This window comes from Bidens hawaiensis, unplaced genomic scaffold, assembly GCF_021521415.1.
Source record: "Bidens hawaiensis isolate Kalapana, Puna unplaced genomic scaffold, B.hawaiensis_p1.1 tig00018480_1, whole genome shotgun sequence".
NCBI lineage: Eukaryota > Viridiplantae > Streptophyta > Magnoliopsida > Asterales > Asteraceae > Bidens > Bidens hawaiensis.
In genome coordinates, this window is record NW_027492789.1 from 462,786 (window position 1) to 489,520 (window position 26,735).

At 36.2% G+C, this 26,735-nt stretch overlaps 1 protein-coding gene across 1 annotated transcript; it reads right to left on the reverse strand.

Annotated features, from left to right (window-relative positions):
- Positions 1–1,728: 1,728 nt before the first annotated feature.
- On the reverse strand, positions 1,729–4,017 carry LOC143556124 (uncharacterized). The gene is made up of 2 exons (XM_077045540.1): positions 3,565–4,017; positions 1,729–3,224 (listed from the first exon to the last, which is right to left on the reverse strand). The coding sequence occupies exons 1-2, from the start codon at positions 3,772–3,774 to the stop codon at positions 1,869–1,871; spliced, it is 1,566 nt and encodes a 521-aa protein (XP_076901655.1). The 5' UTR covers positions 3,775–4,017; the 3' UTR covers positions 1,729–1,868.
- Positions 4,018–26,735: the final 22,718 nt, after the last annotated feature.

Here is a 26,735-nt window from a genome sequence, read left to right on the forward strand (position 1 = left end):
TCTCCTTGGTTAACACACTTGTTTTTTTTCCTTTCCCACCCAATATCAAATCTCAATCATCTCAGATGTGTTACGTTATTTTTTTTAATTGTTTTTCATTTTCTTTCCCACCTATTCGATTCTCTTATGAGACCTTTTTTTTGACCAATTGTTTCTCAGCAAACATAATGCATTTCATTTTAACATGTATTACACATTGAATTTGTAGTATAAATTAATCACTTGTTTTTTTAACAAAAAAATCATAATTTTCTAATTTTATATATGTAACACGACAAAACAAATACTATTAAATTTTATAATTTCACTTTTTAACTCATGGTAAGTAAACTGTATTCAAGACCAATTTACGATCAACTTACTGTAATAAATCAATAGCCCCTATAGTTTATCTTACGAATTTACAGTTGTTTATCGGTGTTTATTGTTCACTCAAAATAGCATTTTAGGCTGATTTGTTACTAAAACACGTGATTATGTATCTTTTTCTTTTCTTTTCTTTTCTTTCTTTTATTTTTTTTCTTCCTTTCTTTTTTTTTTGGTTATATGACTTCACTAATTATTACGAGATATAATTTATATGAAGTTGATCACTGTTGATACATAACAGGAAGATGATTTACTAATGCAATACTACAATAGTACTATGAGTCCCCGCCGTGTAGCTTAGTTGATTAAGGGGGCGTAAGACTTGGAACAATAACTAGAGGTCGTGGGTTCGAAACCGATCCTAAGCTCCAATCGCGATGCCGCTGAGTGAGGCTGATTTACCTTTCACGTGATAGGCCTGGGACGGTCTGGCGTGGACCGGTTTGCGTGTCCGGAACAACACGTTTGGGAACAATACAATAGTACTTTGAAAAGCTTATTATGATCGTTCCCAAACCCGGCCACGTTTTGTAACAATGGAAGTTAATAGAGGGCGTCGTTTTTTTTTTCTCGCTTTAGGCCTCCAAAATGGTTGGACCGCCACTATGAATACCTATTTCGCTATATGTATTTCCATAACGAATTAACATGTTGCACATTAATATATATATATATATATTAAAATGAGGATTCAAGTTTCCACACAAAATTACTATTCCTTTTACTATTCATTTTATTAATATTTTATTAACTAATATAACCAATAATTCACTAATAATCTTTCCATAAACAAAAATAATAGTTATTACTTCTTTTATTATAACATTATTTGTTAACTAATTAAAATATTTAACCAACTATATTTTTAAACACTAAACGTGGGCAAGTGTTGGCTTTACATATTTTATTTGTTGGTTAAACGATTTTCTTAAACTTTGTTTTCGTACTTTTTATAGTCGTCTTTACAATAACCGAAACTTTTTTCATGATTTAAAAAAATCTCATCGGCGCATGATTTTATATCTGTGTTTCAACGTTTGATACCTAGCTCGCCTTTAAAATATATATTTGGATTACTAATTTATGTTTACGGATTTGTATTGGAACCGCTGATACGAACCGAATTTGTGTTGGTTTGCAATAGTAACATGCCGATCTTTTTGGTTTCACATATGATAATTTATTGTATTTTGACATTGACGGGTTTATTTCTTTTGTTTAGTTTATATGCCGTAACTTGATAAAAGGGTGAGATCGCATCGACTTGCAGCGAGTTTATGATTTAACGCTTTTACTTATGTTTTTTTGTTCGATTTAACTGTCCCGTCGCGAAGCGCGAGTCCTAAATACTAGTTGATAATATAAAAACTTGAGATGAACGTATCCATTTTATAATAATATTATACTAAAAGTACTAGAAAATATACTAACAATGTTATAATATATTACTGTACATCTCTGGTTTTATTTATTAAACAACCAGGGTTGTTGTTTACATCTTAGTATGCACCAAGAATCGGCAAATCTACCTCATCACACCATTTCACACACCTAGTTTCATAATATGAACTCTTCACTTCATTTGGCAAATAACTTACCCAAATTTGACCTCCGATCCTCCATTTCAACACACTCCCTTCCATTTCCTTGTTTAGTCTCCATTTCGCCACTTCTAAACCTTCAGAAAATACCCAATTTCCAGATTTAGTAAAAGACCTATTCGCCCCTGCATATCGTTTTTGAAAGCTTTGGCCTACTTGATCGCGATCCACACGACCATTGACACCACCATCATCCCCAACATGTGGTTGCCACGTCGATATCTCCACACCCGACATGTTGTCACTTAATGTAGTGTCGAAAATCGCCACATGGCCATCCGAGTCGTGGTCCCATCTCCATGTCTTCACCTTTGTCCTTGTAGTCGTCCTAGTCATCGCCTTCATCTTTGGAACTTTCGATTCTCCAAAGGTACCCTTCAATATCTTTTGCGTTTCCGTCTCTTTCTCAATGTTGTCCGTGGACCCACCCAGGGTCAAACTCGTCACATAACTTGCCCCGGACTCCGGCCCGACCCAGACCCTGACCCGACTTGGGAAATGCCTCTCATACATGTAAACATTGTTCTCATCATTCTTCCCAAACCCTAATTTTGCCACATGGACCCTTATATTGTCCACACCCGCCTTAACCAAAATAAAGTTTTCTTTAACTTCAACTGAATATTCCAACTGTATCACAACCTCTATCTGTTGGTGGGCCAGTGCGTATTTTAGCACAGACTCCTTCGTTTCAAACATTGTGTTGTAGGAGCGGTTGCCGGCGCGTGTCATTGCCATCAGCGGCGCGTACCCTTTCAAAATCCATAACCCGTGCGTCTCCGCCGCGTAGGCAAACCCTAGGTTTTTAAAACACGGAGTTAGCAGCTGTAAGCCTACAGCCACCTCTCTTAACAGCAAGCACTTGGTTAACATGTAGCCACACGTGCGCATGATAGCAAGCTCCACGTCGATACCGGCCGAAACAAAGAAAGCCCTCAGCACCGGCGCGTGAGCAGTCGAGAACGCTTCTAGGTTAGGAGCCAGCATGGAGTTGAAGTAAAGGGAACCCACTTCCGACGGCGCGTCACATGCACACAGCCAGAACAACCTCGCTAGAAATACGAGGTTAAAAAAGGTTGAAAAGGATTCCAGCGAGTGCGAATCGAGGATCCATGAAACGGAGTCAGGTTTCAGTTTCTGGAGCTGGGAGCGAGGGCACGTGGCGGTGATGCTATCATGCGCAGTAGGCGAACGGGTGATGATTTCTTGGAGGAGTTGGAGTACGAGAGGCAAGAATGGTTTGTCCGAGTTAACCTGTATTTAGGCAAATGTTAGAGGCAGTAATATGTAAAATATAAGTTAACTATATAACTGTATGAACCCTAAGTACAATTAATTAATTAATAAATATTATATACAAACATAATTAGACACTTAGAGGTTGTTTGGTTTGGTAATCTTTTGGATGAGCATTAAAATGCATAAATGATTAGGCCGGAGGTAACATCTGAATTGCTCAACATGTTTCTAAAACTAACCTATTAAGAGTTGTCTTTAAAATGACCCAAACACATTAACCTTTTTCATGTAATCTTTAAGAGACTGTCAAATAGCCCCTTATTTATACACACTTAACGTTCTATTTAGTATTTACCTGACACGTGTCAGAGACCCAGAGAGCCTTTTCGCCATAGGAAACGTAGAAGGTGATTGCTAGAAGATCCGAGTTGGATGAGAATTTTCTTCTTGCTTTGAGTTGAAGAGACTCGGTTGAACTCGCCAGCTGAAAGGTGAGTTCGGAAGTGGAATCGGTTGGCCACTCGTCCGAGTTTGGTAAGTCGGATATCCATGACCACAAGTCCATTTTCACGCAAAGTTATAAAATTCTTCGTATGTATGTGTGTGTGTAGTATATTGGCATATGAAGGGTGATAATATTTTATAGGGGAAACGAGTGACTGAAAATTGGATAACTTGGAGGTGTTTGTGGCCGCAAAGGGATGTTATGAGGTTGGTGAATTTCAGTCACTTGTTTTTGTGTTTGGTTTCATGTGCATTAATGGCGATGTTGATTGTATTTTCATATTATCGTCTCATTCTTGTATATAGAAAATTTAATTACAAGAACATCCTCAAACATAACCAAAAAGGTTGGTTACGAAGGGAGAGAAAATAATCTTTACCAAATTGGGTTTACATGTGAATGATATCCGCGGATGAAAGATTGATAAAGATTAAAGAGAGACAAGATATTTTAAAATATAAATATTAAAAGAATGGTTAAAATGATCTGTTCTACCAAATTAATAAGCGAAAACCATAAAAAACTTGATTTTGTTAGAACTTTTTTCACTGTTCAATAGATAATTTGATAAGTCAACGATTTATTTTCTTATATTTATCTATTTTCAATTTACGCATATTAGAATGTTAAAAAATTAATTAAAAAGTTTATTTGTATTGCATTGGAAAAGATTATACTATAATGACGTTATGAAATATGGACTCACATATTTAGTTTTAGTTTGTTTTATATCGTACAAATTTAATGAAATGTACGTAATATATAGAACTTTGAACATATTAGAAATTTTAATTTGTTTTAGAGAAATTAAGATTTAAATTTCAGTTCAAATATATACCTTACTAGTTTTTATCCCCCCCGTCTTATGTGGGTTGTTTTGCATTTTTTTCTATTTAATATTAAATTATTTTTTAAATTTTAATTTTATTTATTATAAAAAGTTAATAATATACTTGAACCCATTTTGATTCATTTATGATAAGTTATGTTAATATTTAGATGAAGCATTAAATGAATTATCTACTTTATTTTATATTTGTTCATTTATGTTCGTTTGTTAGGCTGGTCGCTATGGGGCTTGGTTGGGATGGTTTTTGGGGCGCGGAACACCGCGATGGAGCGTGGTCCAACCAAGGGCGTTGAGGGAAAGGTGGTTCAAACGGCTGGTGCGGATGTGTGAAATGTGTGGGCCCCCTTTCAACAGCTCTCTCCATCTCTCTCACACACATGCATACATATGCATATATATATATATATATATATATATATATATATATATATAATATATATATATATAAAATAGGGCGCTCTTGGGGCATTAAACCATAGCGGAACATCTTTTGGGTGGGGCTTCGAAGCCCTCGGTGCTTACGTGGCACTGGCGTGACTCGGTGGAGGGGCTTCGAAGCCCCCCACCATAGAGGACAGCCTTATAATTTGGGTATTATTTTGTGAAATGTTTCATTTAAGTTAAACTTAAAAAGAAAAAGAATCATTAATGTAACTAAATCTATATTGGAAAATTAAATTAGGGTTTGATAAAAAAAGGTTTACAAATTAATGAGATGTTATAACTTGTTTAAAAGCTATCAGGGTTTGGTGAGACCTATCACCCGCTTATTTTATTTATTATAAAACTGTTTCTTATAATTATAAATAATATTAAAAAAAAATCAGACATTAAGTTTTAGAATATCCAAATCCTATTTTATAAGATTTGAATATCAAATCTTTGGTGAGATTAATCTTGAATTTAATGATATGTGATAACTCGTTTAAGGGCTATCTGAGTTTGGTGATACTCATACCCGTGAATTCGGATCAAATGCATGAGAGTCATCTATTTACAAATAAAGCAATTTGGTGGTTTGAGAGGGGTGAGCGATGTTAGATTGTCGCTTTCTAATCAAAAAACAATATTAAACAAGTATCTAATCACCTTAAATTACTTAGGGTAAGTAGAGTGTCGAACCACAAGAAGGATGCGGTCAGTGTAATGTGTAATGAATTCCTAACATTATGAAGTAAGCAAATATGAGTGCTGATCACACTAGCAATGATTTGGTTTTATTATTAATCAAGCAATTAATTAAAGTTCAAACAATTAACAAAATCAAATCACACCCGGGGATCAAGTATGTAACAAATAACAATCTCATGTCATTTAACAGAATAATTATCAACAATCGAATCTGGTTAATCAACTAGTTAAACATTAGGCATCAACAATCGCTAACAGATGGAACTGGTTATCAAACGGTCTTTTCCAGTATGACTCAACTAAGGGAAACTTTATGCTTTATCACATTCAAACTAATCAATACAACCCTATAAACACGTATCACAACAACTAGCAAACTAATCGTTCTGATCGATATAAATCTAAACCTACTGAATGCACAATAATACAAAACATCAATACTCATAGATCAACAGTAAACAATTACTATTAGTTTGTTCCTAAGACATGAGAAAAACTGTAAAAATACAACACTTTAAAATCCCAGGTATAACTCGAGAAGATTAGCCGCTCATCGTCTTCATTAGATCTTCAAATACGACGAGAAAAGTTATTAGAATTGATCAAGAGATGATTGGTAGCCCTAGAATTCAGCCAAAAGTCGCCTAATAGCGGATGGAAGTCGTGATAATGGTATCGGGTTAGTAAAACATAAGATATAGGTCAAAAACCCGTTTTTTAAGTTGATCGCGTATCGCGATGGGCATAGCCTCATGATGTTGCGATATACAACCAAAGATGTCACACCCTCAATTTCCACATGCAGGGTTTACCGCGAGGCGCGAGACAAACCAGGATCTCAATCATTAGTTACAACAAACAACGTCTAAATATTTTAAATAAATTTATTGTCCCATATTTGATGAAACAATTTCAGAGTTAGCGTTTTAATGTTTTAAAATGTGGAAGCGTAACAAAACAGGAAACATAAATCCCTAAACAAAAGCAAATAGTCTAAGGAGCAAAACACACGCATGCCATAGCATTATTAATTAAAAAGTTTCAATTTATGATGCAGTGTTTATGAGTGACCATGAATGCAACTCCTATACCTGCACTTGATCTTAGTGACCTGAGAAAGACATGCTAAAATGGGTAAACATAACGGTTGGTGAGCTCACAGGTATGAGTTTCAAAACAAGTTTGTCAAACAAACCATTAAGTAGTAAACATTGTAAATGTTTAAGTATGGATAATGTATGCATTAGTAATACCGCTAGTTAATTAGGCTAGCAATCATGTTACATTAGTGTAAGTTCCATTATGACCGAGAATGACTCGTTAGTTTGTTTGCCACCCATAGATTCTAATATAAGACTAGTGTATATTGCGTTTCTAGAAAATGAAGACACCCGACGACTCCCTCATCCGAGAGCCCTGAGGGGGTTCGTCAGAACCAGTAGTACTGCCTTTCATTACCTAGCCAATTTACAATTGTTAACGGTCTAATGTGTTTGGGGGACTTCAGCTTAAGTTCACTATGTACACATGAGGTATTAACAAAGTCTACATTATCCAAAAAGTTTTGTATGCATGCTTTCTCCCCCAAAAGGAGTAAGTAAAAAGAGGGGCAGTGAAACTCACCTCGAATGTGGTTCAAATGAAAGTCAACTGCTTAAGTCAAAGTTGTTCTAGTGCCTAAATCATACAAGCACTATAAGTATTTGCTAAGCGATTCCTAGAATCCTTAGCATCCAAAAAATCCCATTGTTTATTAGAATTTTGACCAAAGTTTGAATTTTTGTTAACTTTTCTTTGACTTTTGACCAAAAGGTCCAAGTTGTTGACCGTTGATTAAAAGTCCAAGTCTCGATAACCGAAGACTAAAATTTGAGTTTTGTCGACCGTTGACCAAAATGTTGACCTTTGACCAAAATGTTGACCGACGGCCCGTTGGTGACTTTTGACCACTTATCTAGACTTAGAATAATTACATGATATTCCTAGTCACAACTTTAACAAAGATCATGTAATGTGCACTTAGCCACTTTTCATACAATCTTATGACTAAGTTCAACTTTTACCACTTTCATACATCACAAGTAAGACTAAACATTTAGTCAAATAGTTCCAAGTTGACCAACAAAGTTAAAAATCCAACTTACTACAACCATTCTAGTACAAACTTACAATTAGTTTTACTAAACAATATGCTGATCAAACTTAACAAGTTTTAAGTCAACAAAACTAATTTTTCTAACCAATCAAAACATGTAAATAAATTACCAAATAATTCTCACATATACATTCATGTATTAGGTAAACATAAATTTTTCTTATAATTTTTCATTTCGCACAAACATACAGAAAATTCACACACTACATCAACCTATTTTAAATCTCCTTATTAACATAATAGAATATAAATAATTTCTAAAAATTCTATATATGTCCAATTGATGTAAAACCAATTGAATTATGTTCCTAATTCAATCTATGACATTTAGAAGTGGAATCACATCATTATCTATTTTCAATATAAAGTTATACAATTTACAACACAACTCATTAAATTTATCTTTCAATCAAGATTGCAACCCGACTTTGTAAATTAATAAAAAATAGTCAAACAAAGTCCAAAATTATGATTTCTGACTGTTTGAAAATTAGACTCAAAGTAATTAACCTTAGTATCAAAAATCAGTCAAAAACACCACCGTATCAACAAGTTATACAATCTACAATCTGAATCACAGAGTCTGTCAACAACATATCCAAACCAAAACTCACAAAAATCATGATTCTTATATCCTTATGATCTTAAATCATCAAGGAAATATTTTATAGAATAAAAAATCATGATTTCCAATATTATTCCAATTTTATAAAATAACTTTTATATATAAAAGAATTCCATCTTTTCTTTTACAACAAAACACAAAGTTCCTTTTAAACAATCAGCCTTGATCATCCTTGGTTCATTTTCACAAATCCGATTATTTGGATACTAGTTTTCATGATCAAAATCAAAATATGAATAAGAACATTTACTAAATCATATTTACCTATTGCTTGATTCAAAAACCCTACACCCTTGCTTCCAAGAATCACCAAGTTCTTATGATCTTTGAGAGTGTTTTTAGAAAATGGAATGTATGTGTGTGTGTTGTGAGATGGACGGACATAGGGGAAAGAGAAAGAGAATAAAGATTATAACCCACCTTCTCATTACACGTTCATTTACACCCTAATTAAGATATAATAAATTTAATTAAACTTTAGGTAACATTTATTATATTTACATGTGACATGTTACAATTTTTAAAAGCATTTCTAAGTAATTGTTTAACCTAAGGATTAATAGTTCATCTAGCTAGTTGTCATGTAACATATCGTATGTTGTATCAGTTCAATTATTCAATTTTCTTACAATAAAATATAAGCATATAACAACTAATCATGTAACATATTAAGCATGTAACACAACTATATCTATCATATATTATACATGTAACATATCATGTTTATCATAACATGTGTGACAAGTATATTATTCTAGTTACCAATAACTCGTTACTCTTACTTAGGTCACCAACGACACGACTGACTCAATGTATGCATACACCACACTACATGCATGCATGTTTATTAACATAGTTAACAGAACTAACTGGGTTTACAGACATAGTCAACAAGATTTAACTGGGTTTAGTTAACGGAGTTAACCTGAAAATTGGCAGTTGTCATATCATCCCTTTGTTAAAAGAATTTGCGTCCCGAAAATTGTATAACGTCGCTCAAAGGCTGGGAAAGAAAGAGAGGAAAATAAAAAAATTCAAATTGTCACATCATCCCCTTGTTAAAATAAATTTCGTCTCGAAATGTAGATCCTACTTAAGGTTTATCCTTGGGTTTGAATAAGTGAGGATACTTTTCTTTCATTTGATCCTCGCGCTCCCATGTGAACTTTGGTCCACGTTTTGAGTTCCAACGAACAGAAACAATCGGGGTTTTGTTGTGTCTTCAGGTTTTTACTTCCCTATCCATAATTTCAACAGGTTCCTCAACGAAGTGTAACTTTTTATCAATCTCTAATTCCTCTAAAGGAACTATGAGAGTTTCGTCTGCCAAACATTTCTTAAGGTTCGACACATGGAAAACGTTGTGTACTCCACTGAGTTATTCTGGTAATTCCAATCTATATGCCACAAGGCCAATTCGTTTAATAATTTCGAATGGTCCTACATAGCGCGAGTTTAGTTTTCCACGTTTCCTAAAACGAATAACACCTTTCCAAGGTGATACTTTCAAAAGCACTCTGTCTCCAACTTTAAATTCTAGAGGTTTCCTAGTTTATCAGTGTAGCTCTTTTGGCGATCTCGGGTTGCTGCCATATAATTTCTGATTTGCATAATTCTTTCGTTAGCTTCATGGACTATCTCGGGTCCAGTTAGCTGGCTTTCATCGACTCCTGCCCAACAGAGTGGTGATCGACACTTTTGCCCATTCAGAGCTTCAAAAGGTGCCGCTTTTATACTCATGTGATAACTATTATTATAGGAAAACTCAGGTAAAGGTAAGTGAGTTTCCCAATTCTTACCAAAATCGATGACGCAGGCTCTAAGCATATCTTCCAAAGTCTGTATTGTTCGTTCACTCTGACCATCAGTCTGCGGATGGTATGGTGTACTCATGTCTAGGCGTGTACCTAACGCCTTTTGTAATTACTGCCATAAATTTAAAGTAAATCGAGCATCACGGTCCGATATAATCGAAATTGGTACTCACGACGAGCGACAATTTCCCTAATATAAATCCGTGCTAATCTATCCATCTTATCAGACTCGCGAATGGTTAAGAAATGTGCTGATTTTGTCAAACGATCTACTATTACCCAAAATAGTATCGCATCCATTAGAAGTCTTAGGTAATTTAGTTATGAAATTCATAGATATTTGTTCCCATTTACCCATTCGGATTACTGGTTGCTGAAGCAAACCAGATGGTTTTCTATACTCAACCTTTACCTTAGCACATGTCAAGTACTTTGCTACATAGTTAGCAATTTCTTCCTTCATACCAGGCCACCAGTAAAGTTCTCGTAAATCCTGGTACATCTTATCTGAAGCTGGGTGCACAAAATACCGAGAGTTGTGTGGCTCGTCCATGACCAATTCACGCAAATCCCCATAACGAGGTACCTAAATCCGCCTGTTGTAATACCGAATTCCATCTGATTCGACTTCCGACTTTCCATTGATACCACGCAAGGCTTCGAAATCAAAATTCTCTGCTTCTAAGGCTTCATGCTGAGCCTTCCGAATTCTTTCCGGCAACCCTGAATGTATATTTAACTGCAATGCCCGAACTCTTCAAGGCTTTAGGTTTTCCTTACGACTTAGAGCGTCAGCTACCACATTAGCTTTTCCCGGATGATACTTAATAGCACACTCATAGTCGTTGAGAAGTTCAACCCATCTCCTTTCCCTCATATTCAGCTCTTTCTGCTTAAATATGTGCTGAAGACTCTTATGGTCAGTGTAGATGGTACACTTTGTTCTATAAAGATAATGTCTCCAAATCTTTAATGCGAAGACAACAGCTCCCAATTCTATGTCGTGAGTCGTATAATTTCACTCGTGGACTTTCAATTGTCGAGAAGCATACGCTATAACTTTCTCCCGTTGCATAAGTATACATCCGAGACCTTGGCAATGATAGAATCGGTGCGCTACAAAGGTTTTGATTAAGCGTTTGAAAAGCTGTTTCATGCTCTTCTCCACACTTGTACGCAGTGCCTTTTTGAGTCAGAGCAGTGAGGGGTTGTGCGATCTTTGAAAATCCTTCAATAAACCTCCGATAATAACCAGCCAAACCAAGAAATTGGCGAATTTCGGTCGGTGTTCTTGGGGTCGGCCAATCCTTAATGGACTCAATCTTAGCTGGGTCAACATGAATTCCTTTCGCGTTAACCACATGACCTAAGAATTGAACCTCTCGGATCCAAAATTCACAATTTTGAAAACTTTGCGAAGAGTTGATCTTTCCCTAGAAGTTCTAAAATCAACCGTAAATAATGTTTGTGATCCTCCTTAGTCTTTGAGTATATAAAGATATCGTCAATAAACACAATGACAAACTTATCTAGATACGGTTTACATACGTGTATCATGAGATCCATGAATACTGCCGGGGCGTTTGTTAACCTAAATGGCATAACCGCGAACTCATAGTGGCCATAAAGAGTGCGAAATGCCGTCTCTGTATGTCCTCTTCCCGAACTCTGAGTTTATGATAACCCGATCTAAGATCGATTTTTGAATAATAAATAGATCCTTGCAACTGGTCAAAGATGTTGAGTCAAGCAATTGACCTAAGGGGGAGATTGTTAATTCAAAGACTTGTTCTATGGAACATATGGAAGATTGGAATCTTCTCAACCTCCTCAGAATTCGCTAAGTATGGATCCGGGCACACCTTAGACTTCCGAGCAAGCTTTTACTTAGCCGGGTACGATATTTTGTCTATCGGGCAGGGTTATCTTCTTGAAGTCTTCTTTAGTGGAAATTCGGGCAAGATTTGCAAAATAGTGTATTACCGGGCATGGTTCACTAGTTTATACTTATCCGGGCAAGGATCACTATATCAAGAAGGTTTGTTCTTCAAAGCCAAGTTAAGTTCACTCCCGAGTAAGCTTTTGGCTAACCAAGCTCATGAAGCCAAGTGATTGGAAGACCGGGCAAGGTATTCATTAATAAGTGTGGTCCAAGTAGGCTTGATGTTTTAATGATATATCTCTAAGTATCATCGGGCAAGGTTCAACTCAAGCAAGGAACAGTGCTACCAAGCACACTTTGCTAATAAGATATTCATTAGCAAAGGGTTGAAAGGACCATTGACGAACAAGGTTGCTCGTAAGTGTTTGTCGGGAAAAGTCTGGCAAAGTCAAGAAGATTGAAGTCTACCCGGTGAGTATTTTACTTGGTAAAATACTCTTCAAGTAAAGTCTACCAGGAAACTGATTCCAAGCACACTTCTATGTTACCAAGTTATGAAGGATGGCAGAGCATACTTGGAAAGACAAAATTGATGCAAAGCCTACCCGGAAGACTTGTTTTAACTTAGGATTATTTCTGAATATGTAATTTGAGTATGTTTTATCATTTAGGGTTTCTAGAAGGAATGACAGCTGTTAAGGAGGTTTCAGGCCTATAAAAGAAATAAATTAGGGCATGCCTCCTAAGGTTGACAGTCTCATTCAATACAAAGAAAATATTTGAGTGTGACGGCTGTCTTAGAATAGTACGGACATAACCTTCCTACAAGAAACCCTAAATTGATTATCCTTTTGTATGATGATCTTAGTATAAATGGAAATCTTTTGAGTGAATCTTGTGTGTGTTATTTGCATATGATTATTTACAGCAACTAACCTGTTTATTATTGATTCTGCCTTTAATAAACAGTAATATTTCTAAATATAGCAACTCGTCATTAACTCCCTTGTCAACACATCTATTTGTGTGAGTTATGACATAATTTGAGTAAGATCCAGCTGAAATCGGGGACCTGACAAGTGGTATCAGAGCCATTTGCTGATATTTTAGTAAGATTCTTGTTGCTGATTGAAGATTTGAAGAAAGATGACGTAAGCAGACAACTGTTCTATTGAAAAGTGACGTCAGCAGCTCTGTTTTTCATTTTTCTTCCAGATCTACAATCTATTGGTGTCTTCTCTTCCTTATTTCAATTAAAGTTTCAATCTTTATCTATAATCTTTCTCTAATCATATCAGACACATCAGATCTGAACAACCTGTTTTCAGATCTGATTATTTTGAAACTCTGTTTTTACAAAGAAACTGATTTTGATACTTTCAAAAATGTCTGGATATGAGGACCAAGAAGTGTCTACTAACAAGATTCCAAGATTGTATGGACAGGAAAACTTTACCAAGTGGAAAGTACTCTTTAAAGCAGCCGTTTGCTACAATGATGTTGATATGTGGAATTCAATCAAGAATGGACCAAGGGACAACAAAGAAGGTGCAAATGCTATGCAACCGCTGCTGTAAGAGAAAGATTGAGAAAGATAGATGACAGGGCCTTAGCTATGATTAAGCTAGGACTGTCTTGGGAAATTTTAACCAAGGTGGCACATCATACAACTGCCAAGGCAATGTATGATGCAATTCTTGAGATGTATGAAGAGAATATTGAGCTGAAGAACATAAAGAAGCAAAGATTGAAGCAATAGTTGGAAAGGTTCAAGTATAAGGAGGGAGAAAGATTGAAATCAATTCTAGAACGATTTCTAGCTATTGTGAATGAGTTAAGGACAACTGATTATGTTAAGACTGATTTTGATCCGAACACAAAACTGCTCAATTCAATGCCCAAAGAATGGTATACTGCCTGCAAGTTCATCCTTCAAAAACCAAATTTCAATGATTTGAAGGTTGATGATGTAGTATGCTTCCTTCAAGCTGCAGAAATAGAAATGATTGAGAATGAAATGATCAAAGAAGAAAAGACATGTTTTCAAGTAACTAATGCTCTCATTGCACCAATGGGGAACTTGTCAACCAAAAACCAGCAACAAATTCCCATCATTGAAGAACCAATTGAGCATGGTGTTGATACACCTAAGGCTTTTGTTGGTGGTAGTTCAAGCAACTCACAAAATCAGCAAAGGTTTAATGTCCAACTCCTAGAAGAACATGATTCAGCCTCAATGGCTAGTGGACATACACCTTTTGTTGGTGGCAATGGAAGTCATGGATCAGATTATCATGGTTTACTCTCAATGTTCACTGAATCTTATAATGCTTTTGTTGAAAAGAACATGGTTCATACAAGCATTGTTCAAGATGATTTGGAGCAAATTGATGCAGATGATTTGGAGGATATGGATTTGAAATGGCAAGCAGCCATGTTGGCTCTAAGAAGCAAGAGGCTATATAACAGGACTGGTAGATCTCTTCTATCAGGACCTAATGAAAGAATTGGTTTTGATAAGTCAAAAGCCATTTGCTATAACTGCCAACAACCTGGTCACTTTGCCAGAGAATGCAATATGCCAAGAAACTTTCAGATGAACCAATACCAGAATCAACCAAGAAATCAGCAGCATCAATATCAACAGTTTCAACAGACTTCAAGGAACAACAATTTCAATAACAACAACTCCAACAATTATAACCCCAACTTCAACAACTTTCAACAGCCTCAAATGAACAATAATCAACAAGTTGTGCCACATAATCAAGGATTTCAAAGGAACAACAATCAGAATCTTCAAAGTGTTCCAAACAATTCAGTTCCTACGAACCAAAATCAACCCAGAAATCAAGGAAATGTGGCTGTAACTTCACAACATGAGGGTAATTTTGATTGGAGTAATCATGAAAAAGACATTGCAGATGACATCAAGAGGGAAAATGTGGCTTTCATGGCATTGATTGAAAAAGAAGTTGGATCATCATCTCAGGTACACTCTGCTCCTACTGTTGGTTTAAATGAAATTATCAATGAATTGAAAACAAAAGTAGGCAAGTTGGAAAGTGAGTATTTTAGGAAACAAAGTATCATCAATGGGAATGAGTCTAGTGAACTGATCAGTGAAGAAAAGATTAAAATTTTGGAAGATGATTGCATGATCATTTACAGAACTCAAACCAGATATATCACTGAGATAGATGGACTAAAGAAGATGTTAGTTGAAGAAAAGGTGCAGAACACAAAATTGCAAGTTGAAATTGAATTCCTGAAGAACTTGGTCTCTACAGGAAACATCTGTGGTATTCTAAACCAAGTAAGTGACAAAGACAGATACAGAGCAGTTCCACCTCCATTCAACAACAATTTTATGCCCAAAGTTGATAAAGAGAAAAGAGATGCATACCTGCAACAGTTCAGAGATGTCTTTCAAGATAAAGAAGATTTTGTTGATCTATACAAAAATGTTGAAGTAAATGAAGAAGGTGAATTTGTTGTGAAAGAAGAAGTGAAAGAAGATAAGTCAATTGGAGTTCAAGTCTCTGAGGATGACTTTGATTCTAATGATCTCAATCAAGATGATTTGAGTGATTTGAGAGATCAGATCACGGATGAACAGATCAAAGAAGCTGAAAGAGGAAGAAGATACAAGAAACCAGAATCCATTGACAAACTTTCTATGTATCCACCTGTAACACCTAGAATGAAGAAACAAAATGTGAAAATAAGAAGAGACCATGTGTCTTATGACAGTTATGAAAAGAGAAAGGTAAGCTACAATGCAGTCAAGCCACCAAGCAAGGATGTGTTGGAAAGGATAAAACAAAATAAAAAGAAGAAAGTAACTGAAGAAGTGGATAAAGAAAATTTTATCCCTGTTTATCCAATCTTTTCAAGTCATGAAGTGCTTGATGTGGGAAAAGTGGAAGCTATGGAAGAATATGAGAAAAGATAGTCAAGGCATAGAGAGAGCAGTGATGAGGAACCTATAATTATGGAGAAAATTGTCTTTGTTAAAAGCAAAGTTGAAAGACAAGACATCAAAATTGAGGAGTTTGTTCCCTTCTCTATTGATTTTGATAGTCTAAAGACTCAGAAGACTCTTGGAGTCAAGCAACCTAAACCAAGTGAAAGATACAAGAAACCAAAAGAACATGAGATATTCAAAGGAAAGGTTTGGTGCAAAAGGTGAGATGAAATGGTCACCACACAGATTCATGTGATGAAAGACTCAAATTCAAACCCTTTCATGTCCCAGATGAAACAAAGTATGGTCAAGACTTTGTTCAATTCAAGCAAAAGTATGATGCATACCTGGGAAAAGGAAAGGTGTGTGGAAATGAAACCATAAACAAAAATGAATTAACATCAGCAAAGGAGACAAGAAATGAAAAGAAATCTGATATCAAAAGAAAGAAACAAGTGACTAAATCAGTAAGAAGAAGTATGTCTCCTAAGAAGCATGAGAAAGCAATTTAAAAAGATTATCAGTCCTTGAAAATCAAACAAGACACTCAATCAGTCAAGTCTGATGAATCTCAATGTTCATCAAGTAATGAAAAGACCAGAAACAAAGGTGTCTTTTCAAGAAATAAATCAACAGAAATAACAGGTGATGAGAATTTCTTGTTAAAACATGGATATAAACCACAAGGTTTTCTTTGGAAACCCAAAGTGGAAACCAAAGTTGGAAAAACTGCTGATGTAAGAGACTATTCTGTAGAGAAGGAGTATGTTGTGCAAGAAGCTACAAAAACAGATGTTGAAAGCAAGTTAATCACATCATTAGTAAAAATACCAAGAGAGTGTGGATATGAAATAGATAACTCAGACAACCTTGAGTTGACTCATGAAGATCCTGAACCAACAACACTCACTTCTAGTGCAGCCACTGAAATTGAAACTGATGAGTTGCAAGTTGAAATGACTTGCACTTCATCACCTAACTAATAAAAATTTTCTTTTGTGCAGGAACAGTCCAATCCACTGAATGACATATGGTACATGGATAGTGGATGTTCTAGGCACATAACTTGTGACAAGAGGTCACTGGTTAATTATGAGGAAAAGTTTGAAGGTCCTGTGGCATTTGGAAGTGATGAAAATGGTGGAAAGATAGGTGGGAAAGGAATTTTAACAAATGGAAAAGTTTCATTTGATAATGTGTTCCATGTGGAAGGCTTACAATACAATCTGCTAAGCATATCACAAATGTGTGATAAGGGATACAAAGTGGGTTTTGATGACTCACACTGTTTCATCCTAAAACCTGAATTTGTTATCCCACCTGAAATGATTATGATGATGGCACCTAGAAATGGCAACCTATATGAGTTTAACATGAAGGAAGCTGTTTCAAGGGGTGGTACTTGTTTTGTTTCCAAAGCCACTGAAAATGAGTCTAAGTTGTGGCACAAGAAACTATGTCATGTGAATCTGAAGAATATGAACAAACTTCTTAAGGGTGAGCATGTCATTGGCTTACCTACAAGAGAGTTCAAATTGGAAGAACATTGCAGTTCATGTCAAAAGGGCAAACAACACAAGTCAACGCATAAGTCAAAGCTCATCAGTTCAATTGATCAAGTACTTGATTTACTTCACATGGATCTTTTTGGTCCTGTGAGTGTGCCAAGTATAGGGAAGAAAAGATATTGTCTTGTGATCATTGATGACTATTCAAGATATACTTGGGTTTATTTCCTGAGAACAAAGGATGAGACTGCAGAGTTGATTAAGGGCTGTGTTACAATGATTGAGAACAAACTGAATAAGAGAGTTAAAACAATGAGAAGTGATAATGGTACAGAGTTCAAAAATGGAGTTATGGAAGAATTTTGCACAGAAAAGGGAATATTTCAGAAGTTTTCAGCTCCTAGAACTCCTGAACAAAATGGTGTTGCAGAAAGAAGAAACAGAACACTTATTGAAGCTGCAAGAACCATGATAGCAGATGCAAATTTACCAGTGACATTCTGGGCTGAAGCCATCAATACTGCCTGCTATGTTCAGAACAGGGTACTTGTCAACAAAAGGCATAACAAGACACCATATGAAATTTTCAACAATAGAAAGCCTTATATCAAGTTTTTCAAGCCCTTTGGATGCAAATGTTTTCTTCTAAACACCAGGGATTACTTGAACAAGTTTCAAACCAAATCCTTGGATTGTTTCTTTGTTGGATATTCTACACACTCAAAAGCCTACAGAGTATATGTGAAAGACCATATGAGTGTTATTGAATCATCTGACATCATTTTTAATGAAAATCAGTTCAATACAGTTAATGGTGCAGCATGGCTGTTTGATCATGAAAAATTGATAAGGTCTTTCAAGATTTATTCTGAAAACTATGATGACTCATTCTACAAGACCAGTGTATCTGAAGAGAAAAAGAAGAAAACATTGGACTTAGAAAGGTTATGGAAGAAGGTTTCTAGTAAAGAAAAGGAGTATACATTTATCAAGGGTATCTCAAATGACCCTGTTGACCAAGAACAAGATCATATATAGGTTAATCAAGACAATCAAGAAGTAGAGAATGATCAGGTTCAGACTGAAGAGAACCCAAGCAACCATACAACTGAAGAAGATGTAACTACTGCAAGATTTCAACATTTGTTTGAAAGCTTGAATATTGGAAACAATGGTGCATCCACCTCAAGACAGAACATTGAAGAAGCACCAGAGTTTCATGATGCTGAAACAGATTTGATCATTGAAGAACCAGATCTCAATGAATCAAATCTTGACACAAATATGTCTGCATATATGATAGTTCAAACCCCTTATGTTGAAAAGAATCATCCCTCTGAAAACATCATTGGAGATATAAATGAAAGAGTTACTTGAAGTCATTTTAAATCTGCAAACATCTGTTTATACTCCTGCTTTCTATCCCAAATAGAACCAAAGTACATTGTTCAATCACTAAAGGACAATAGTTGGGTGGAGGCAATGCAGGAGGAACTAGCGCAATTCAGAGATCTACATGTTTGGGATCTTGTTGACAGGCCAAGGAAAATATATGCAATTGGCACAAAATAGGTTTTCAGAAACAAAAGGGATGAGAGGGGTATTGTGATTAAGAACAAGGCTAGACTTGTAGCATTGGGATGCCTTCAAAAGGAAGGAATAGACTTTGAGGAAGTCTTTGCACCAGTTGCAAGACTTGAGGCAATCAGGATATTCCTTGCATATGCTGCCTCAAAGAACATTAGGGTGTTCCAGCTTGATGTTAAGTCTGCATTCCTAAATGGGAAGATTGATGAAGAGGTGTATGTTGCTCAACCTCCAGGTTTTGAGGATCCAATGTATCCAAACAGGGTGTATAAGCTAAACAAAGCACTTTATGGATTGCATCAGGCTCCTAGAGCATGGTATAATGAGCTATCAAATCATCTTCTTGAAAATGGTTTCAAAAGAGCAGCCATTGACAAGACCCTCTTCTACAAAAGAAAGGGATCAGACTTGCTGCTACTACAGGTCTATGTTGATGATATCATCTTTGGTTCAACAAATGAACAAATGTGCATGGAGTTTGAAGGGGTAATGAAATCCAAATACAACATGAGTTCAATGGGGGAAATGAACTTCTTCCTTGGACTTCAAGTTCAGCAGAAGGCTGTTGGGATTTTCATCTACCAGTCTAAGTACGTGCAGGACATCCTAGACAAATTCAAATGCAATGATATGAAGACTGCTTCAACTCCTATGGATACAAAGGAAAAGATGCTAGCTGATGAAAAGGGGGAGCCAGTAGATGAACATGAATACAGAACAAAGATTGGGTCTCTGATGTATCTTACTACTTCAAGACCAGATATCATGTTTGCTGTGTGCGTCTGTGCAAGATTCCAAGCAAGTCCAAAAGTCTCCCACATGAATGCTGTTAAGAGAATCTTTAGATACTTGAAGGGTAGACCATACTTAGGAATTTGGTATCCAAAGAACCAATCTTTTGACCTTATTGCCTACACAGACAGTGATTATGATGGCTGCAACATGAGCAGGAAGTCATCCTCAGGAGGATGTCAATTTTTGGGTGAAAGGCTAGTGTCATGGCAATGCAAGAAGCAGACTACTGTCTCAATCTCAACTGTTGAAGCTGAATACATTGCTGCATCTGCTTGCTGTGCACAAGTTCTGTGGATTCAGAATCAAATGCTGGATTATGGTTTGAATTTTCTGAACACTCCTATTTTCATTGATAATACTGCTGCATACTTTACTGTTAAGAATCCAGTACAACATTCAAAGACTAAGCATATTGAAATTAGACATCACTTCATAAGAGACTGCAGTGAAAAAGGTTTGATTGAAATGCAGAGAGTTGACACAAGTGACAACTTGGCTGACCTATTCACCAAGCCACTTGACAGAACCAGATTCAACTTTCTTTTGAAAGCTCTGGGTATGATCAACTCAGATGAGGTCTGATTGAGGATATGTGCTTAGTGTGTGTGTGTCTCTATGTGATAACTGACTACACTTGATTGAAGACACATACTTTGAATGTTGAATGAATATGTTGAATGAATATGTCTTGAATATGTTACTTGTTTGATGTTAACTGATTAGTGCTTAAGTGACTATCTGTGCTATTCATGTGTCATTGTTGCAAATGATTGTTTATTAGTTAACTGATTTGATGTCATGATAAGTCGTTTGAATTGTCTATGTGAATTAAATGCTTATATGATATCATGAGTAATCACTTGATTATGATTGCTTGATTATGTGTGTTATCTGATCATCTAGATGATATTAGAATAGGATAGACTATGAATGTTGAAAATGTCTGCCTGTTTTAATTATGTTGAAAATGATTAAGATTTGAATATGTTACAACTGTTTGTGTCAAAATATGTCTTTATGTCAAAGTTAAAGGTTTTCAAATGAATCATCAAAATGAATTTTTGCATAATCACAAAATTTTGATCAAAACATGAGCAAGTCATTAATGGTGCAGAGATATGATAATACTATTCATTTCAAGCTTTAAAGAAGCTTAAAAAGAAGATTTTGCAATGAAAAATCTCAGGTAGATATTTTTGCTGAAAATTATGTCATTTGCACAGTTGGAAGGACATACACTTGTGTATGTTTGGTCCTGCAATCTGTAAAGATTAAAAGGATAGCCATTAACCAGAAAACTGAAAGCATTTGGGGCAATTATAACTTGTTTTCTATTCCTTCACTTAAAACTATGTCAATAGCTCTGACTTTGAAATGACATATATTTACAGTGTATGTTTGGTCCTGTTAAACCACTTGTGGTCAAACAGAATAGCCATTTACCTGCCAATTAAGAGACATTGGGATGATTGAATATTAAACTTAATGAAATGGTAAATGATAGTACATTGACTACTTAGCCAATCATATGGATTTATTAGGCTAAAAGGGCTCTTAGTACAGTCATTGACATGTATGGCTGCTTTCTCATGATATGTAAAATCTAAGGTGATATAAACTTAAAGAAAATGCTAAGATTTATGTGGAGTTACATTGTTGTCTATGCATGTTCCTAGATAAATTTTTCAGATGATAGGCAGAAAAGTGATTATCCAGTCATACACAAGCCTGTTGGTTTTTGGTTACCCAAAATGAATCATCTTTTAAAAGAATGACAAAGAACTGCTGTGAACTAGTTTAATTTCAAATATTTAGTCAACCAAAAGTTGATACATGTTCACAAATTTTTATTGGAAAAATACAAACATGAGGGTTAATAACAGAATTACAAGGGTGGAGTCAATCATATAAGTCCTTTAAACATCCTGAATGAAAGGCCTGTAAGTCCGATTTGCGTGGCATATAAGTCCAACATTCAATCTCACATATGTTTGTAGATTTGAAAGGAAATATCTTATAAATTAAAAAAAAAAAAAATTCTGTTCTGTCATTAAAAGTTTTAACCAAAAACAGGGGGTCAAAGTCAAATTGGGGTGATCTGGAGAAGGCCAAATAAGCCTTAAGGATAGATAAGGAGCATCAGAATACAACATGTGTTATCCACTAAATTTTCTGCAACTTAATTGAAACTTAATAATATCACCAAAGAGATGAAAATCATGTTAAGTCTAGACCTGCTGTTGACCTGTCTTTGTAGTCATAATAATGCTGAGAATGAAGTATTGAGAAAGCTACTTAGTCAATATGATCCCATTCCTGAGATCTTTTCAGTTTACAAAAGAAATTGTTTTGAAATGAAACATAACTAAAATTTGATCTCTAAACGCACCATTTGCTCTTAAACTATGATCTGAAATGATACATAACTTAGAAATGTCTTTGACAAGTGGTTTAAGTCAAACAGTGTTGCATTTTGCCTTTAATAGGTTGAATATGTAAGTTCAGGTAAGGTTTGATGTTCTCAAACCTTTCCGGGCACAAAAAAAGTTGAATATGTTTGAATATGTATTTTCGGGTAAGGTTTAATGTTTTATAACCTTTCCGAGTACACTTAGATGTTTTTATCTAAGTTTACTATTTTCGGGCATTTTTGGGTATGATTTGATGATTTGAATTTTCTCGGGTAGACTACACTGTTTTGTTTGGTTCCCAAGCATACCTGATGTTTGAATATGATTATCCTAGCAAGCTGTGTGCTAACATAGGATTTCAAGGCAATGATTTGAAACTTTAGACTAAAGCAAACTTAGGTGTTCTATGTTTGATTCAAAGCATGCTATGTGTTATCTGTGATTATGATTGCTTTGAAATTACAAGTGTTTTCGGGCAGACTTTGTCTTCTGGGCACACTTTATATTCCGGGTACACCATTGTTCCCTTAATATACTTGGTAATTTCAAAATTTGACTTTCCGAGGACACTGTCTGCTAGATATCCTTTCGGGCACACTTTATACTCTATGAAAGTTGTTCGAGTATACTTTGAAAAGAAAGTTGTTCGGGCACACTATCTTAGGAAGGTTGCTCGGGCACACTATGCATCAAAGTATACTTGATTGAATGAGTTTCCGTTTTTGATAGGGTTTATGCTAGATTGAGTTACTTGATTTATATTTGAGAAACTTATTTGGGTATCTTAATTGATTCCTAGCAAGGATGCTTATTTGATATTTTATACTTGATTATTTAACTTGTGATTAAGTTCTCAAGAAATCTGGTATTTCGGGTAAGCTTTCTTCATATTTCTTAAATTAGTTAACTTGACCGAGCAAGGTTTGTATGTGGAAGATGCCGAGTACACTTTGTCAATTAATAATGAACATTTTCCGGGCGTAGTTTGTAAGGCCCCGAACCCGGTGACCCTACTTTAGCGTCGGATTTACTCATAAACACAGTTATTCAAATCAGAGTTTATTAAAACTTTTCGCGGAATAGAAAACATCAATCATTTGTTACAAAACATTAAATCTTTTCTTTGATACCATAACACAAAACTTTATATTTAAAACATCTTTACTTCTTTCTTCAGATGCCAGCCGTTCAATCCATGCCGTGTGTCATCCTCATGCTAACTCTATAATCAGCTCACCTGCGTGCATACTAAAAGTCAGCTACGCTGAGTGAGTTCTAGTTAATCGAACGCCATACAATACATACACATACATACATATCTGTAGATACATATCCATACTTCACTAGTTACCCTTCTGTTCTACATGCATACTTGCTACCATACATACATACATATCTACAATCACTAACCTCAGTCTACCGAGAGTACGTTCATAGTTCACCGTCTATACCTGTACACAAGGTCGTGAACACGTACAAGGTTCGCAGTCCTTACCTATGTTCACCATTTATGGTACGTACAAGGATCGCGGTCCTTCCCTATACCATAGTACATCCACAACACGTACAAGGTTCACAGTCCTTCCCTATGTTGCAACCTAATTCATAGCACGTACGAGGTTCGCAGTCCTCCCCTATGCTACAAAATCAGCACGTATAAGGTTCACAGTCCTTTCCTATGCTGAAATACATCCACAACACGTACAAGGTTCGCAGTCCTTCCCTATGTTGCAACCTAATTCATAGCACGTACGAGGTTCGCAGTCCTCCCCTATGCTACAAAATCAGCACGTATAAGGTTCACAGTCCTTTCCTATGCTGAAATACATCCACAACACGTACAAGGTTCGCAGTCCTTCCCTATGTTGCAACCTAATTCATAGCACGTACGAGGTTCGCAGTCCTCCCCTATGCTACAAAATCAGCACGTATAAGGTTCACAGTCCTTTCCTATGCTGACGCCTATCTACATTACGTATAAGGTTCGCAGTCCTTATCTACGTTTACATATATCATCTACTTCACGTATAAGGCTCGCAGTCCTTAACTACGCCATTACCAGCCGAGTCTATGTCCGACAGAAGCTAGAGGGATTTGCCATCCTAACTTACTATGTCGAACGTAGAACTCACATGCCATTCGTGTACCTATATACACATACTTACATTATAACATAAGAACACTCTAGGCATTCCTTACCTCATTCATTTAACAACCATACCCCTTGACGTTACGTGCAATATCCGAAGATCGTTCACGCCCCGACAAGTATTCATTTGAAATATTCATACATCTTCGATATATAATATTCGTACCTTTATTTTTAACCTGACAGTACGCGCAATATCCGAAGATCGTTCGCGTACCGACAAACAATCATTCATATCTATCACACATATCACATATGACATACACTTATCACTTAGGATAAAGGTATTAACAACACATCGAGTATGCACACAGCCCCGAAAACATAACAAGGAATGGGGCTAGAAACTCACCTGAACACGGTTACGTTCACCGTTAATCGTAATCCCCTTCTTCAGCTGTGCACGGCTGACTGTATAACAAGTACACGTATCAAACAACTATCACTACTCATATCATCTTTCCAGTCTTAACTACTACCCACAACGAATGGGGGTCCGGGGGCAGCGCCCCTGGCAGCGGGGTCTAGGGGCGGCAGCCCCTAGCAGGGTCCAAGGGGCAGAGCCCCTGGCTGGGGTCGAGCTGCCAGGTCAGCTTAGAAAAATTTTATTTACATTAACTGTCTTAACACATTTTCCATTAGGTTTTTAATTTATTTTCTAAGCGAACTTAACTTTAGGCGAACTTAGCTTTAGGCGAAGTTAAACCATAGGCGAACTTAGCTTTAGGCGAAGTTAAACCTTAGGCGAACTTAGCTTTAGGCGAAGTTAAACTTTAGGCGAACTTAGCTTTAGGCGAAGTTCATCAGGCGAACTTAGCTTGCAGGCGAAGTTCATCAGGCGAACTTAGCTTGCAGGCGAAGTTGTCGTCTGCAGGTTCTGTTCGCTCTTAAATCCTTCGTTCCTTAACCATATAACTCGATTTAGGCACCCATGGAATCGTCTGACCAGCGCCTACAAACCCCAACTATCAAATCGACCTAACATCGATGTTTAGAGGGTGCGATTTAGGCATATAGGTTACGGGTCCTTTTTATCAATCGATTAACCCATCAAATCATAACCATTTTCAGTAAGTTTAGCTTTGTTGGATTCGTTTTTACCATACAAACTCAGATCTACCATTTCTCAAATCAAACCGAACCTATACGAACGATTTCTAACCGTAAACGTACCTTGAACGAGTCGAACTTACGAACACGAGCTGGTCTTGTTGCTTTGGTTCGTCACGACGATCTAGCACCAACTAACGTTTACTCTCTCTCGGATCCTGCTCGTTTATGGTGTGTGTGTTTTTGAATGTGTAGAGATTAGAATGGAAAGAGATGAGGTTTATGGTTTTATGGTGGTTTAGGGGATATTTATATCCCTTAAAGCTCATGGACCTAAGGCCCATTCTCATTTAACCCATCTCAATTAATCTAACACTAGCCCGACTCATACCAACTCCTACTCTATTATTTATTTCCCGAACCCGAGTCAACTTTCCCTCTATTATTAAGTAATATAATTAATATCATTTTGGAAATTTCGGGATGTTACAAGTCTTCCCTCCTTAAAGAGGTTTCGTCCCCGAAACCTAACTTATTCCCTATAAAAGGAAAACTTCTTATATTTACACGCTTTATTGAATCGCTTTCGCTTTCTGAGTTATCCTTCTTACTTCCGACTTTGCAGTCATCGAATGGTGGTCATGTGTTTTAGCTATTTAAGGTAGCTTGTCCATGAGACCCTCGATGTACCACAACTCATCTCATACCTCCAAGGGCTTCGATTAGTACTTTTAACACTATTGTCTAAAACAACATTTCATCATAACATAATAATCATTCATAACCTACTCAATATATTACACCTCACTGATAACCATAAGTTTTAAACCTTAACACACAACAAGTCCTTAAGCAAAAGCAACTTAATAAAACCATTGCATGAACAATTATTCCTTCATCAAGCGTTCCGCTCTTCAGTTTCCCCAAGTCTTTATCTTTCCGCACCTCCCGCCCCTGATTCCTTGCAATCCCTAGCCATGTGGTCAGCTTTTCCGCATTTGTAGCACTTTGGACGATCAGGGCAGTCTCGAGAGTAATGCCCACCCTTTCCGCACCGATAGCACCTGTCTGTCCCAATCCTGCATTCCCCCGGGTGC

Bases quoted from the DNA above. Each gene is read 5' to 3' on its own strand.
- LOC143556124 (XM_077045540.1), bottom strand. From the start codon at position 3,774: ATGGACTTGTGGTCATGGATATCCGACTTACCAAACTCGGACGAGTGG. The intron at 3,225-3,564 runs GTAAATACTAAA...GCCTAAATACAG, and splicing joins GGGTCTCTGACACGTGTCAG to GTTAACTCGGACAAACCATT.